Source organism: Camelina sativa, chromosome 3 (genome assembly GCF_000633955.1).
Source record: "Camelina sativa cultivar DH55 chromosome 3, Cs, whole genome shotgun sequence".
In the NCBI taxonomy this organism is placed as follows: Eukaryota; Viridiplantae; Streptophyta; class Magnoliopsida; order Brassicales; family Brassicaceae; genus Camelina; species Camelina sativa.
Window position 1 is genome coordinate 6,089,822 of NC_025687.1, and position 16,599 is coordinate 6,106,420.

Sequence of the window (16,599 nt, forward strand, 5' to 3'; positions counted from 1 at the left end):
TCCAATCTAGTGGGAGTGTAAGCAATGAGATCAACAATCTTTCTACCTTCTGGATAAGGTATCTCTCTATTAATTGGAATCTTCTGTAACATCATGGAATCGTTTAACTTCTCATAGTTGGTCATGGTTTTAGTTACTTCCTCTCTCTCTTTCTTGAATATGGATATCCACGTGTCGTCTTTCGTCGGCATACTCTTCTTCGCGGCTGCTAAGGCACGCCTGAGCACCCCAATCGCGTCACCTATTCGATCTTCGGATTCCAGCACTTCCGCTAAGTGTTTTTGGCTCTTTAGCTCGTGGAAAGCTCCCAGAGTTGATACATATTCCTACATTATCAATCGAATCAATCATCAAGTAGTATAGATTTGTTGCTTCAAGGAACAGAGGATTAAGGCATCTGAGTGAACCAAGAACACCAACTAGATGAGCTTCAGACCAAGATAAATAAGTTATTACGGATACGTGACTTACAAGAAAGCGCGTGGATAGGTCTTTAAAATCTCCGTTAGATCTAGATGACAAATGAGCATAGGCCTCAGAAAGCAATTGAGAAACTCCAAAATGAAGTTTCGACAATAGGCTTGCGCTTGTGCCGCTCTCTTCAGCGTTCTTTATAGTTACAGCCTATTTAAAAACAATATGTCTCACTATTAGCATCATCAAGAAAAAATATATATGAAGCCACAAAGAGTGGTAAAAGGCACTAACCTGACCTTCAGCTAAACAGAGGAGACTCAAAGAAGAGCAAAGGGGAGGAGTTAGTTCTGGAAGCTTCCCTGGAGGAACACAATTTTTTATAGAAGGAAGAATCTCTTGTGACAGATGATGGAATACTCCAGATGCTTCTCGGTACACTGTTACCGAATCCTTGTGATCTGTTTGTAATCAGGAGCAAGATAATGAATGATGGAGTTAATGAAAAGTAAGTATATAGAAGCAACTACAAAAAGAAAAAAGAATAGGGACAAACCTGTAGTGGATCCTAGTTCCATTGCTCTCTCGCGGAGCTTAACTGCGTAAACGAAGGTAACCATTGCGAGCTCGAACATTATGTTATCGACTTGGAAAAATTTGGGACATGTACGCTGAATCAAGGTCTGAGAGATCAATCCACTACTCCATCTTATTTTAAGATTCGATACCCTTTTAATGTTATCGGCGTAACGCACCAAGTTAAGGAGTACCGGAAGGTATTTTCGAAGTTTATGAAGATCCTGAATAATCCAAAAACAATCTCTAAGCAACAAACGAAAAGTTTAAAAGCTTACAAAATAAATTGGTTTATAAAGTTTACCTGGTCGCAAGGAGAAGCTCCTCCGTAGATGACTCTAGAAGCTGCAGAAGTGGTTTTGTTTACAAATTCTTCGACTGCTTTACGCCTACCACTCAACTCTCTAAATTCTCCTAGTGTAATCGCACTAGCAGTTTGAAACGTCTTCTCGAACAAAATCTGTAAGGTATAAACAATATCACAAAAGTAATGAAGAACGCTACAAAACTGTTCAAAATCACAAATTATACTAAAACCCTAACATCAGAATGTGGAATCCTCCGAATCGTTTATAGAGATATCGACAAACAGAATCAAAAGGTTACCTCTTTAGTTTTTGGTTCTGGAATTAGGTACTTCATCGTTGTCATCCTTCTTCTCTCCCAAACACTTGATTACGTAACTATTACGCCCGAACTCTAAACAACATAAAGAAACATAACCGAGAGAAACAGGAGAAATTAAACTCTAATTTTGTTGTTGTTTATATAACCTCAGAAAACGCAATTCCTATGAGTTTTAGGATTATATTATTTTTTATAAAGATATTCAGATATATTTGTATTTTGTAGTTTCCTAATCCTATTGTAGGTCAAAAAAATCAGATATGAAATATTTATTCGGAAATTTCTTGAGAAATCATAAAAAAAAAGAAATGCAATAAAATCGAAGTGAAAACGTCAATAAGAAAACCTTTGATCCAACATATAAATATATTTTTGAACTTTTCGAGGGAGTTTCAGATTGATTCCTAGGTCAATTAAGTGATTGTGTTTCCTTGTACGACAAGGTTTTGACTTTTGATGAAGTCTTCTGAGCTAAACCAACAACGAGCTGAATCTGATGATGCTATGTGGAGTATAAAAAGCCCATGGAATTTTAACCAGAAGACTCAATAAAGTTGACCAATTAAAATATCCCAAAGTTACTAATTAAATTAATCAACTAATTGTTTGGACTAATACGAATTTACGTACTACAATTTCTAAATTTCCTTTATGCACAAACCTCTACCCAAGCCATCATAAATTCTCAACTGCACAGTGGATATTTTAAACTAACCAAAAACAACATGAAGCCAACATTACTTAAGTAGCAGAGAGACACAATGGACAAACTTCGTACGGTCAGTTACTTGTCAAAAGTAAAGAGAACACACAAGAAAGTATCGTTTACAAAACCTCATTAATACCAAACACATTGTGTTTGTGTTTTCCTCATTTTTAGCTAGACATCATCACATTGTCAATAGACTGGAGAGCTTGATTTGCGAAGAACCGTACATCAACGTCCGGGTCTTCACTTAGCTCCACCAAGCATGGCCGTATCATGTTCTCCACAACCTTTCACAACCAAAAAAAAATACAACATTTTAATATATGGACGTTTTGATTCTCCCTAATGAGGACAATATAATGTAGAATCATAAGCTCTGTTTCTACTTGTGATAACCAAAAAGAGAATGGCGTCTGAATGGATACTAACCGATTGGTCAACTATCGGAATGAGAGATTGCATCATTTTGGCGACGTTAAATTTGATGTTTGGCACTCTGATAAGAGAAAAAGTAGATTTTTTACTTAAGCTATTTAGGAGCAATGGACTGAGTGGACGAGATTTTATGTTTCAAGAGAGAGTGAGAGAGTGAAAGATTTGCCTGTCTTTTGATGCGGTTATTACCGCAGGCAAGAGTTTGGAACAAGTGATCTCGGATCCCATTACTGGAGCGAGAAGCGATACTGCACGAAGAATTGTCATCCGGTATAGATAGTGTGGGTTGTTAATCATCTCTAGAACCTGCACAATAACGAAAATGATCGTTTGAATCAAAGTGAAGAAAAAAATATACCATACGCTTATGATTTCTAGACAAACCTGAGGAACTATATGCTGCATTGCCCACTCAGGACCAAACTCTTCAGCAAGACGCTTAAGATTGTTCGCAGCAGCTTCGCGGATTGAGTGAACCTGACAATCAAAAAGTTTCCAAAAATTTCAAATGGTAGATAATACGGATTTAACTATCTGATGATTCAATGAAGGTAGAGAATGAGGGACCTTGTCTTGTAACCATTGCATGCAAAGAGCACCAAGCTTATCGTCAAAGAAGCCAACACCTAACTGGCTGGCCAACAAGGGAATATACTCAATTATAGCCAGTCGTACCCTCCAGTGCCTGTCTTCAGCAAGTTCTACAATGGCTGGCAATAATGATTGTGATAGTAGATCAATCCCAATAACCTGCCAATATTATTAAAAAAACCACATCATCATCTGAAAAATGGATGGACAAAGAAGTTGCTGTCAAGTAGTAATTGACTTGACCAAAACATGACATCTTGATCATAACAAACCTGGTTCACTTGGTCCAGTTTGCTGATAATGTTTAAGCGTACGTCAGGAAATTCGTCCTTCAATAGAGAAAGAAAGATTGGAAGAAGATGCTCAATTGTCGCATCCTGCAGTGAATATCAAAGCTAAGTTAGAAAAGCATGGTTTCAAACAAAAGAAATAATCGTTACCTTATAGATGCTAAATAGTCATGGTAGGAGAAGCACAATGTATAAATTTTTAATTACCTTACCCAAGACTGGAGCCATCCCCATTATAACTGAGGCCAATGCAGATCTGACGTGCTGAGAAGAGTCTGATGATAATTCCTACACGTAAATTTAACGATAAGCTAATAGTAATAAGCAAACACCCCAGGTATATTGGTCCTTTGGGCAATATGAGATCAATGAAATACTCCTACGCGTGTACCTTTACACAGGGAAGGATGTGCTGGATCGCGAGTTCAGGGTTCAATATGCGACAAACCTTGGTAACTTTTCCAGCAGCTGCTATCCGAACTTCAGCCTCATTATCACGAAGTAGACGAACATATGCAGGCACCAAATCCGTCCTGCAATATAAGCAAGAATTCAGGAAAACTATCAAGATGAATCAACAAACATTACCATACCTCTGAAGAAATAGAGGTCAACAAAAAAACATTACCATAACTAAGTTCAACACCATTGCTTACCTAGTAGGCTCTGGTCCTACAGCTTCACAAAGTTCATAGAGCTGATTTGCAACCATATAACGCACACGCCACGACTTATCCTGCTCAGAGACAACATATCAAGACAAAGCAGCACATACATATCTGCCTTACAGCTTTCCAATAAAGCTCGTCCGCGGAAAATATTATTATATTAACACATTTACTCACCTGCGAGAAATTGACAATTACAGGAAGAATGTGTGTGACACAGTCCTGGGGCCCCAACAATTTCCCAAGAGCAGCACAACCCTCAACAGCCAATAATCTAACTGAATCTTGATCTGATATTAATGCCAATAAGATAATCAAAAGCTATATGATTATCATACAAGTAAGACACTGAAACTGATATTGGACAAAGCTAATGTGCTGTTTAACTTCAACTTATTCTCAATGTTCAATGTAGTAACCCTATTACAGTTGCCTTTATTTACATTAGACACCCCCATAAACAGACTTGATGAAAGTTTTTAAGAGGTATATGCTGGCAAAACGAAACCATATAAAACCGGAAAACATACCATCTTGCGTAAGATCCTCAAACATGGACATAATGTCAGTCTTCAAATGAGCTGATTCAATTGTAGCAGCAAACTTCCCCAAATTCGTTGCTGCAGCTCTGCGCACCATTGGCATGTCATCTTGACACAGCTGACTGTATAATGATCTTAGCTCCGCCTTTAGCGGATCCGGAGCACTTGGGTATGCAATATGGAAAATCCCACATGCTGATACCCTGGCTGTGAACCACTCACCAGCTGAAAGTCGCTGTTAAACAATAACGGTGTTCAGTAAGCTTAAGTTGGTTGCACAGTATGAGCATAGCAATCATTTGGGTTCCTATTCATGTGTGTACGGTCACAATTCACAAACAAAACCACAACCACAACCCAAAGAACGCTAACGAAGCCAGATTTATATGATTGGATGTTCCCTTAGATCAATCAAAATAGATGAAAACAACTTCAACCTACTGATTCCTCTACACAACTAAAAAGGAGAATACTGAAACAAGAGGCAAAAGCTTATTTCCAAACTTTGGGCGACAATGGACCCAAAAAATCTATGTTTTTTTAGCTTTTCGAGTAGCTCAATTTCACAAGGCTGATTAAGTTAGACAGAGCATTGAAAGAAAAAAAATTAAACTGACGATAGAGATTTGATAAGAGGAATAATCATCCTTATCTAACCTTAGCCAGAGGAAAGAAATGCTCAACCAAGTCATTCTCCCTCATCTGAGAACCAATTCTGCAAAGTGACTCTACAGCTTTCTCCCTCACGCATGTTTCCTCAACAGTGGAGAGAGTCTCCAGCGGTGGAAGCAAAACATGTGCATGCTCAACGCCTCCTACATAAGGAATAAAAACACCCAACTCTTCCGCCATGGCCAGAAGCACCTCATCATCATCGTCATTGTTTTCACTAAGAAATGGGATCAACTCTTTTCTAGTCCTCTCCTCTCCAAGAGCACGAGCAATGACAGAAAGCCGTCTAATAGAGTTCAATCTAAGCTGAATATCATCGTTCTTAAGCTCGTCTATAAGCACGGCAATAGGATACAGAGGCTCATCAACCATAGACATCCTGACCAAATACTCAAATCACTCCCTACCTTTCTTCAACTAGTCCCTATATCAAAGAAAGATGTCTACAGAAGTCAGAATTAAACAATGCATATACTACCATCGATACAAAAGGCGATAAAGTTACAAACTTTAAACTCAATTTCTGCCTATGAGATCAATTCAAAGGTTAGTCATTTATTCTCAAAAAAAAATAAAAAATAAAAAATAAAAGCACCAGAATCAAACACGAAAAAGAAGACCTAGAGAACGATACTACAATTCATTGACGATCTAAGCAAATAAAATGGGATTATGAGAGATTCTCATATACATTTGAAATTGTTTTTGATTGAAGAAAAATGAAATGATCGAGATTTTACCGATTATGGTGTTTTCACTTTTCCCAGTTCGGAGCGATCTATCAATCAATCAGAGAGAGAAGAAGGAGAATGAGAGAGAACCGGAGGAGTTCTTCTTCTTTCTCAGCAGAGCTAAACCGTCTCAAGCTCTGTGTACATTGAATTGGGCCTTTCAATGATACCAACTAAATGGGCTTACGTATAATATATAAAAGGTCTACATACCAACTAATACGGCGTCGTTTTAATATATCTCTGGCTCGTTTGAAGGAAGCTTCTCACATGATGTCTTCTTCCTGTTCCTGGTTTTGACTTTTGATGAACCCTTACCTGTATGATATGTGGAGTCCTATGGGCTTGTAAGTTGTAACCAGACGACTCAATAAGTTGACCAATTAAAATATTCTAAAGCATTAGCGATTAGTCACTTAATTCTGTTTGGACTATTACAAATGTACTCACTACAATTTATAAATTTCCTTTTAGCACACCTACAAATAAGTCATCATAATTTGTGAACATTAGTTGATATCTAACATACCAAATATATACAATTTTCCAATCATCAATTTCAATAGCAAATGTTCTCACTTCTCAGTCCCCTCAAACTAGAATGGATATTTTAAGCTAACCAATATTAAGGACAGGAGAGAAGAAAAAAAAAAGCATGAAGCCAACATTACATTAGTAGCAGAGGGACACAATTGACAAAAGTTCGTACGGTCGGGTCACTTTACGTCTACAAAGTAAAGACAGCACACAGGAAAGGAAGTATCGTTTACAAAACCTCATGAACACATTGTGTTGCTGTATTCAACATTTTTTTAGCTAGACATCATCAAATTGTCAATAGACTGGAGAGCTTGATTTGCGAAGAACCGTACATCAACGTCTGGGTCTTCACTTAGCTCCACCAAACATGGCCGTATCATGTTCTCCACAACCTGTCACAGCCAAATAAAAAACAATAACATTTAAGTCTATATTCCATAATGAGAAGGATGTGGAATAATAAGCTGTTCTCTACTCGTGAGAACCAACAAAAAAAAAAAAAAAAAAAAAAAGACAGTGCCGTGTGAATGGATACTAACCGATTGGTCAACTATCGGAATGAGGGATTGCATCATTTTGGCGACGTTAAACTTGATGTTTGGAACTCTGATAAGAGGACAGAGAAGATTTTTTACTTAGCTATTTACGAGCAATGAACTGAATCGATGAGATTTAATGTTTCAAGAGAGAGAGTGAAAGACTTGCCTGTCTTTAGATGCGGTTATCACCGCAGGCAAGAGTCTGGAACATGTGATCTCGGATCCCATTACTGGCGCGAGAAGCGATACTGCACGAAGAATCGTCATCCGGTATAGATAGTGCGGATTGTTGATCATCTCTAGAACCTGCACAAATATGTACGCAATAGCAAAAATGATCGATTTGAAATAAAGTGAAGAAAAAATGTAACACACGCTTCAGATTTCTAGGCAACCTGAGGAACTATATGCTGCATTGCCCATTCAGGACCAAACTCTTCAGCAAGACGCTTAAGATTGTTCGCAGCAGCTTCACGGATTGAGTGAACCTGACAATAGAAAGTTTACAAAAATTTCAAATGGTAGAAAATATAGATTTAACTATCTGATGATTTAATGGGGGTAGAGAATGAGGGACCTTGTCTTGTAACCATTGCATGCAAAGAGCACCAAGCTTATCGTCAAAGAAGCCTACACCTAATTGGCTGGCCAACAATGGAATATACTCAATTATAGCCAGACGTACCCTCCAATGCCTGTCTTCAGCAAGTTCTACGATGGCTGGCAATAAAGATTGTGATAGTAGATCAATCCCAATGACCTGCCAATATTATTAAAAAAAAAAAAAAAACTCCATCATCATCTGAAAAATGGATGGACAAAGTGTCAAGTAGTCTTTGACTTGACCAAACCATGATATCTTGAATTCAATTTTGTGCAAAGAGATTAGTAACTTGATCGTAACAAACCTGGTTCACTTGGTCAAGTTTGCTGATAATGTTTAAGCGTACATCAGGAAATTCGTCCTTCAATAGAGAAAGAAATATTGGGAGAAGATGCTCAATTGTTGCATCCTGCAATGAATGTCAAAGCCAAGTTAGGAATGCATGGTTTCAAACAAAAGAAATAATCGTTACCTTAAAGATGTCAAAGCCAAGTTAAAATATGCAACTAAATGATCTTATATAGAAAAATATAGTCAACTCTGGTTGCGGGCTACTTCCGATCACAGTGAATCACTGTCAGTGACCAGGAAAAGAAGATAGATAAATTATCATTATCATTATCTTAAAGGTGCTAAAGCTGCATATAATATTACGAGCATTTTGACTCCAAACTACAGAGCGACATTGTATTGATTCCTCTTACCTTACCCAAGACTGGAGCCATCCCCATTATAACTGAGGCCAATGCAGATCTGACGTGCTGAGAAGAGTCTGACGATAATTCCTACGGGTAAATTTAACGATAAGCTAATAGTAATCAGAAAACACCAACGGTATATCGATCCTTTGGGCAATATGAGATTAATGAATTACTCCTAAGTGTGTACCTTTACACAGGGAAGGATGTGCTGGATCGCGAGTTCAGGGTTTAAAATGCGACAAAACTTGGTAACCTTTCCAGCAGCTGCTATCCGAACTTCAGCCTCATTATCACGAAGTAGACGAACATATGCAGGCACCAAATCCGTCCTTCACACACAAGGCACATAATAAGGAAATATAAACAAGAATTAGGGAAAACATACGATATCTAAGTTCAACCATCATTGCTTACCTAGTTGGCTCTGGTCCTACAGCTTCACAAAGTTCATAGAGCTGATTTGCAACCATATAACGCACACGCCATGACTTATCCTGCTCAGAGACAAAATATCAAGACAAAGCAGCACATAGATACAGTATCTGCCTAACAGCTTTCCAAGAAAGTTCACCCGCAGAAAATACTATCATATTAACACATTTACTCACCTGCGAGAAATTGACAATTACAGGAAGAATGTGTGTGACACAGTCCTGGGGCTCCAACAATTTCCCAAGAGCAGCACAACCCTCAACAGCCAATAATCTAACTGAATCTTGATCTGACATTAATGTCAATAAGATAGTCAAAAGCTATATGATCATCATACAAGTAAGACACTGAAACTAATACGTGGACAACGCTAGTACTGCTTAACTTCAACTAATGCTCAGTGTTCAATGCAGTATATGAACAGACTTGGTGAAAGTTTTTATGAGGTATATGCTGGCAAAACGAAACCATATAAAATCGGAAAACCTACCATCTTGCGTAAGATCCTCAAACATGGACATAATGTCAGTCTTCAAATGAGCTGATTCAATTGTAGCAGCAAACTTCCCCAAATTCGTTGCTGCAGCTCTGCGCACCATTGGCATGTCATCTTGACACAGCTGACTGTATATTGATCTTAGCTCCGCCTTTAGCTGATCTGGAGCACTTGGGTATGCAATATGAAAAATCCCGCATGCTGATACCCTGGCTGTGAACCACTCACCACCTGAAAGTCGCTGTTAAACAATGACGGTGTTCAGTAAGCTTAAATTGGTTGCACAGTATGCGCATAGCAATCATTTAAGTTTGATAAGAGGAGTAATAATTATCCTTATCTAACCTTAGCCAGAGGGAAGAAATGCTCAACCAAGTCATTCTCCCTCATCTGAGAACCAATTCTGCAAAGTGACTCTACAGCTTTTTCCCTCACACAAGTTTCCTCAACCGTCGAGAGAGTCTCCAGCGGTGGAAGCAAAACATGTGCATGCTCAACGCCTCCTACGTAAGGAATAAAAACACCCAACTCTTCCGCCATGGCCAGAAGCACCTCATCATCATCGTCATTGTTTTCACTAAGAAATGGGATCAACTCCTTTCTTGTCCTCTCCTCTCCAAGGGCACGAGCAATGATAGAAAGCCGTCTAATAGAGTTCAATCTAAGCTGAATATCATCGTTTTTCAGCTCGTCTATTAGCACAGCAATCGGGTACAGAGGCTCATCAGCCATAGACATCCTGACCAATACTCAAATCACTCCCAACCTTCCTCAACTATGGCTATATTCCTCAAATCACTCCCTACCTTTATCAACCATATGAAACACGGTGTACACAAAAGTCAGAATAAAACAAAATGCTTAGACACCATCAATACAAAATACGATAAAGTTACAAACTTTAAACTCAATTCTGCCACTGAGATCAATTTAAAGGTAAGCCATATAACCTCAGAAAAAAGTGAGCATCAGAATCAAAAACAAAAAGAAGACCTAGATACTACCATTAATACAAAAGACGATAAAGTTACAAACTTTAAGCTCAATTCTGCCTCTGAGATCAATTCAAAGGTAAGCCATTTAACCTCACAAAAAAATGAGCAATCAGAATCAAACACGAAAAGAAGACCTAGAGAGACGACAACAATTCATTGACGATCTAAACATATAACTAGATTATGAGATTCTTCTTTATATTCGAAATTGTTTCTAAATGAAGAAATGATCGAGATTTTTACCGATTACGCTGTTTTCCCAGTTCCGAACGATCTATTATCAGTCGAGAAGAAGGAGAATGAGAGAACCGGAGCTCTTCTTTCTCTAAGCAGCTAGCCATCTCTGGCTGTTTACATAGAATTGGGCCTGTCAAGGATATCAAATTAATGGGCTTACATATAATATATAAAAGGCCCATATATCTTATAAAACGCCACCGTTTTAATATCTCTCTCTCTCGTGTATTAAGGAAGCTTCTCAGTGATGATGACGTTGTCTTCTTCCTCATAAAAATATCGGAAAAGGAAAGAAAAAAAAAAAAGTAGCTTTCTCGCTCTCAAGGGTTTTATTTTCCCGCGCATTACTTCAGGCAAAAATGGCTCCTAAATCGGATAATACAGAAAGTATAATCCATCCTCTAATTCTCTTTGATCTTCTTCGATGATTTAGTTCATCATCGTTACCCGATCTGGTTTTTTTTTTTTGGTTTCGTCTTCGTCAGTTTGATTACTCACTTGTTTACTTGTTTTCTCTGCAGGTATCGTACTCAACTTTGTAAACGAGGTGAGCACTTCCTCAATTTTTCTTATCCGAAACCCAATTTTTAAAACGGACCAAGGAACAGCTACGACTGTGAAATTTGAAATTTCGAAATTGAAATTGTGGTTAGGTTAAAGTACTCAGTGATGTTTTACAGGATATTGAATCTAGGAATCAACCACTTGATGGCTTTTTTATTTTTGTAATTTAATTAGAGATTTCGATGGATGTGTTGTTTGTTGTGTTACATTGTGATGCAGCAAAACCGACCTCTGAACACACAAAACGCAGCTGATGCTTTGCAAAAGTTTAACCTTAAGAAGACTGCAGTACAGAAGGCACTTGATAGCCTTGCTGATTCCGGGACAATCACATTCAAAGAGTATGGTGAGCAGAAGATTTACATTGCTAGACAAGACCAGTTTGAGATCCCAAACAATGAAGAGCTTGCTCAGATGAAAGAAGACAATGCCAATCTTCAAGAACAGCTCCAGGAGAAGAAGAAAACTATCACTGAAGTTGAGTCAGGTGTGAAACTTCTTACCTCATAGTCTTTAGATGTTGTGATATAGCTGCTTGTTCGGATCATGTTTTATCTTGTGTGTGACATTATCGCAGAAATCAAGAGCTTGCAGTCTAACTTGACACTAGAGGAGATACAAGAGAAAGATACCAAACTAAGGAAAGAGGTATGTGTTCTTACCTTTTGTCATTTCCTTGAGTAAGCTTGTAACAGGAAATAGCCTAGAAAAGTGATTCCAACTGTGTGTACCAGGTTAAGGAAATGGAAGAGAAACTAATCAAACTACGTGAAGGGATTACATTGGTGAGGCCAGAAGACAAAAAGGCTGTTGAAGATATGTACGCGGATAAGATTAATCAGTGGCGTAAGCGTAAGAGGATGTTCAGAGACATTTGGGATACTGTAACAGAGAATTTCCCCAGAGATATTAAGGAATTTAAGGTGCAGAATCATACATCTTTCACAGGGTTCTTCTTACAAATTACTTCAGCTTGATCCTCATGTTTAACTACTGTTACTTGGCAGGAGGAGCTTGGAATTGAATATGATGAAGATGTGGGTCTAAGTTTCCAGGCATATTCTGACCTAATTCAACATGGTAAAAAGAGGGGCAGAGGACAGTAATTTTGCAGGTAGGTTCTTTGAACTTGCTTCAGTTCTTAAACAAAACACATGCATATGCATCCTGCTCAACATATTTAAAGCTTATATCCGTAAAGAATACCGTAATCTTTTATCATTACCCAAAAAAACAGAGAACATAAAAAGCTTGTACAAAACTCAGCCACTAAACCATATGATTGCACCTGAAAAAATTAAAATATTTATACTTCTTAGTATCCACGAACTCCTCTGGTCCTGACTGAAATCGGACTCTTCAACCCCGCTTTACGCAGAATAGGATCGTCAATTGAATGAACCATGTGATCCACATGTCCTGTAACCCCTCTATTTGTACCATCCATAAGACTTGGCTCATCTTTAACCTTAGTAATAGTATTACTCTTAACAATATATTGGGTTTCTTCTTCACTATCGTAGATAACAGTATCCTTCTCCAATAGCTTCACAGGATCTTCACTAAATGACATCACTGGGACTTCATCAATAATTTCTTCTGAATCCGACATCGAACTCTTATATTCTGACCTCACATACCCTTTACCTTCTGAATAATCATCATCACCTTTCTGTTCTTGTTCCGATTCTTTGTTTTCAGAATCATTAAATGAATTTTCCCCTTCTGGTCCACGAGGAGTGTCTGGTCCACGAGGAGAAAACTGAGAAAGCTCCACAGCCGCTCTTGCAGCCTCTGCTGCATGAGCCGCTGACTCAAACGCTGCTTGTGCAGCATCAGCCACATCTTTATACTTCTTCTTTCCTCTTTTGACCGAGTCAGATAAACCATAGCCTTCTCCATCTTCACTTGCTAGCTTAGCCTTAGTGACATCTGATGTTCCCTGCATATTTGTTGTTGCCTGCATATACCATACATTTGAATTGATTAGAACATAATTTGTCACTTTCTATTTTCTTTGCGATTAAATGCAGATTTCCATACCTCAGTGGACGTAGAAGCTTCTTCTATTTTCAGAACAATGTTATTCTCTGCAGCGATCTCCTTTAAAGCCTTCATTCTAACTTCTCTCGGTGGATGTCTTGTCGACAACTTTTGAATTATCTATAGTAACACCGAAAGAAACATGAAACTCAGCATTTTGTTCTAGTAAGAGAGAGAGAAATACTTAATATAACGTATTGAATATATAGTATGGGTTTGAATCAAAGCTGCTTACTTTGGGATCGACCCCACTATTACTGCGCAACTCGATAGACCGAGCTGCAAGATCTTTGCCAAAACGTGAAATCAAAACATTGCGAATCTCTTGAAGCTCAGGAAATTCTCCGATTCTAGAAGCTGCAAAGAGCAAACCAGAAACAGCTTCTAAAAGCTCTTCAGGACAATCTCTGTTGTGTTCGAAAAGGTGAATACGGTCTTGACAGAGAGTGAAGTAGCCATGGATGAAGAAGAGAACGTCGAGGGTGTTTTGCTCTTTGACAAGTTGGTCGACTCTATGGTAAGCGTGCTCGTGGTGGCCGAGCTTAAGAAGCTCGGTGACATCAGAGATGGCTTGAGAGAGTCGGACTTGACGTTGGTTCTTGAGGATAGAGAGCCTTGTGAGAGCTAAGTTGAGAAGAGACTTGAACTTGTTGATCTTGAAACTCCGACCAAGCAAAGCGTCAAGCTTCTTCCCCATAGCCGAGTTGCAGAGGGAGAGAGAGAAAGAGAATAGGGTTTATGTTGTCTTTCTTTGAATGGAAGAGTTATAAGAGGAAAGATGAAGAAGAAGACGCGTTACGACATACGAAGACTTCTTAGCAACGAAGTTTTCAGAAGTTGGAAAAAACGACCTTTAAGAAGAAAATGTGGTACGAATTACAAAATAATAAAACCAAAATGGACCGCTCTTGAATATCACGCTCGAGGATTGAATTAATCGTAAGACCAAATGGTAAACCAAATTTAAAATTGTTTGTTGAAAAAAACTGATCAATCAAAATGGGTAGCATATCCAAATACGCTATCCGAAATAAATATTTTGGACAATTTAAAGAGATGTTACTAGAAAATCTGATGAATACTACTCTTTATTATTTGTTCATAACAAGGAACGTTCGTGTTTTTTTTTTTTTTTTGTAACGTTCGTACTACTTTACAACAGAAAAAATAACGTCTTCGTCAAAACTATAAACGGAACACTCATAACAAAGTGATCGTGAAATTGATATAAGAGAACTGTCAATGTTAGGGCTCTTAAATATTGCAGTTAGTGTAAGAATGACAGGTTTAGAGGAATTATCAAAGCGTGGGATCAGCCATTAGAAAAAACACCGTTTCCTCTTTATTAGGTGTGACTATAATTTCAACAGCAGAGAATCAAAAGACTACTACAACTAATCTGCACGCAACTTACCAAGTCGTCAAAAGCATAGTAACAATAATAATGTTGTTGTTATTATGATAAAGAGAGAGCTTTTATTTATGTTAGGTACGAAAAATTGCAAAGAGATGTTGTTTTTATTTACCAAATACGGAGCAATCTTTCTTCTAGACATAATTCTCCCACTCATCACAATATCATCTCAGGGTAAACCAAACACATTACAAATCTTTTGTTATTATAGAATTGCTAAACAAACCTCTAATGCATGCTACCTAATCTTTTGTACCTGACACAAAAATCCTCTCAAACTCCGATATACATGAAAATGATATAATGTGAAATACTGAAATCCACCAACGAAACAATGGTCAAAGACGAGATCATTGTATCTTATAAGAACAAGATCATTCGCACACTTTCTTCAGAATCTTAATCAAAATTAAATTGTGTAACATATATACGATTTACGTACAGGTATCTAGGGGCAACAAAATTATGAGGTTCACTTGCCCGTCATGAATGGGTGAGCTAATGCCTATGACACACTGTAAGTCTCTGCTGAGGATCATGCAAGTGTGAAAATTTTGTCCAGCAGATTCTTGAAATGAACTAAAACCTTGGGATCGATCTTCATCCTCAATACTATTTCTGGAGCTATGTGGAAGAGCCTAATAAGATATGGTTTAAAATCGTTTTTACCAGCAAACATTGCACAACCAAAGTCACAAAGCTTTAACGTATTTCTTCCTTCATTCACCTGAACAATGACCAGAAGTTATAAATAAGAGCATTAAGCAGGAGAAAAATACAGACAAGTATAACCCACCAGCATGATATCATGGCTTTATATTGCAGTGAAGAAAAGAACTCCACAGTTTTTGAGATGTTTAAGTGATATGAAGAACTGCTTTGCATACACTTTAACATCAGATAGTTTTAGACCAATTAATGTTGACACCACACTTCTTCACAACTTCACGTAGATTCAGAGATGAAGAGACTCAAACACCAAGCAAAAGGTGGTTCCTATACTAAAAAAAATGTTGAATATAAACGAACGCAGTGCCGCTTATTGTCTGGGTCAGAGCCAGCTAGCTTCTTCAATATCTGAATCTCACTTTGACCGGCCTTATGCCTGGACAAAAGGTGATATGATAGTGAGTCATGAACAGGTCTTAGGAAGATAATTCAGACATCAATTGACAAGAATTTTTTTAAAAAATTAGCCCGAGCCTCGAGAAGACCACTTTACATATTGTCTCATTGATCCGAATAATTTTTGTAGCCACCACCTCCTCTCAGGTTCAGCTTTTGTGTCTTTTGCGAATAGTATTATTGTACAAATCAAGGAATTCCCGGTTACTCATATTTTCCAGTTAACTCGACCGGTTATCGGATTTGGTAATGGTTAAGAACCTAAGAACCAAATGAAATATAGTCAACTTGACTTGACCAATCCTTTTATCTGGCATAATTTGGGTAGACCAACTTCATTTCGATATATGGTTTGATTTTTAAACCATTAGTGATGATGGGTTTAGACAAATAGATTATCTGTTTTGACTCTAAACCAGAATCAGTACCATGATGACATAGCGATGATGAATACACTAAAACCTCTATAAATTAATACTCTATAAATTAATAAACACTATAAATTAATAAATTTTACTGATCCCAAGTCGGGCTAGTGTAAAAATTAACAATATTCGATAAGATAATAAGATAATAATTTTTTCGAAATCTCCTTATAAAATATGGTCCCAATAATATCATAAATTAATAATTATATAAATTTATATATATATA

At 37.7% G+C, this 16,599-nt stretch overlaps 5 protein-coding genes across 5 annotated transcripts; 1 reads left to right on the forward strand and 4 right to left on the reverse strand.

Annotated features, from left to right (window-relative positions):
• Positions 9-1,958, reverse strand: LOC104772272 (the record flags this gene model as incomplete). Its single annotated transcript, XM_010496907.2, has 6 exons — positions 1,597-1,958; positions 1,295-1,450; positions 971-1,214; positions 709-875; positions 472-624; positions 9-326 (listed from the first exon to the last, which is right to left on the reverse strand). Coding segments are annotated over exons 1-6 (1,083 nt in total), but the record flags the coding sequence as incomplete, so codon positions are not given.
• LOC104772283 (serine/threonine-protein phosphatase 2A 65 kDa regulatory subunit A gamma isoform-like) lies at positions 2,319-6,405 on the reverse strand. Its single transcript, XM_010496917.2, has 13 exons — positions 6,265-6,405; positions 5,510-5,948; positions 4,841-5,087; positions 4,488-4,600; positions 4,299-4,378; positions 4,034-4,175; positions 3,850-3,930; positions 3,625-3,729; positions 3,329-3,511; positions 3,146-3,238; positions 2,928-3,067; positions 2,756-2,822; positions 2,319-2,613 (listed from the first exon to the last, which is right to left on the reverse strand). Exons 2-13 carry the CDS (start codon positions 5,900-5,902, stop codon positions 2,494-2,496), a joined length of 1,764 nt encoding a protein of 587 aa, XP_010495219.1. The 5' UTR covers positions 5,903-5,948; positions 6,265-6,405; the 3' UTR covers positions 2,319-2,493.
• On the reverse strand, positions 6,898-10,890 carry LOC104772293 (serine/threonine-protein phosphatase 2A 65 kDa regulatory subunit A gamma isoform-like). Its single transcript, XM_010496926.2, has 13 exons — positions 10,806-10,890; positions 9,913-10,373; positions 9,562-9,808; positions 9,248-9,360; positions 9,054-9,133; positions 8,827-8,968; positions 8,643-8,723; positions 8,243-8,347; positions 7,912-8,094; positions 7,730-7,822; positions 7,501-7,640; positions 7,335-7,401; positions 6,898-7,187 (listed from the first exon to the last, which is right to left on the reverse strand). The coding sequence occupies exons 2-13, from the start codon at positions 10,303-10,305 to the stop codon at positions 7,068-7,070; spliced, it is 1,764 nt and encodes a 587-aa protein (XP_010495228.1). The 5' UTR covers positions 10,306-10,373; positions 10,806-10,890; the 3' UTR covers positions 6,898-7,067.
• Positions 11,062-13,479, forward strand: LOC104772311 (homologous-pairing protein 2 homolog). The gene is made up of 7 exons (XM_010496943.2): positions 11,062-11,186; positions 11,321-11,346; positions 11,583-11,850; positions 11,941-12,011; positions 12,098-12,286; positions 12,371-12,477; positions 13,397-13,479. Exons 1-6 carry the CDS (start codon positions 11,159-11,161, stop codon positions 12,467-12,469), a joined length of 681 nt encoding a protein of 226 aa, XP_010495245.1. The 5' UTR covers positions 11,062-11,158; the 3' UTR covers positions 12,470-12,477; positions 13,397-13,479.
• Positions 12,551-14,294, reverse strand: LOC104772303. Its single transcript, XM_010496936.2, has 3 exons — positions 13,642-14,294; positions 13,407-13,526; positions 12,551-13,323 (listed from the first exon to the last, which is right to left on the reverse strand). Exons 1-3 carry the CDS (start codon positions 14,101-14,103, stop codon positions 12,679-12,681), a joined length of 1,227 nt encoding a protein of 408 aa, XP_010495238.1. The 5' UTR covers positions 14,104-14,294; the 3' UTR covers positions 12,551-12,678.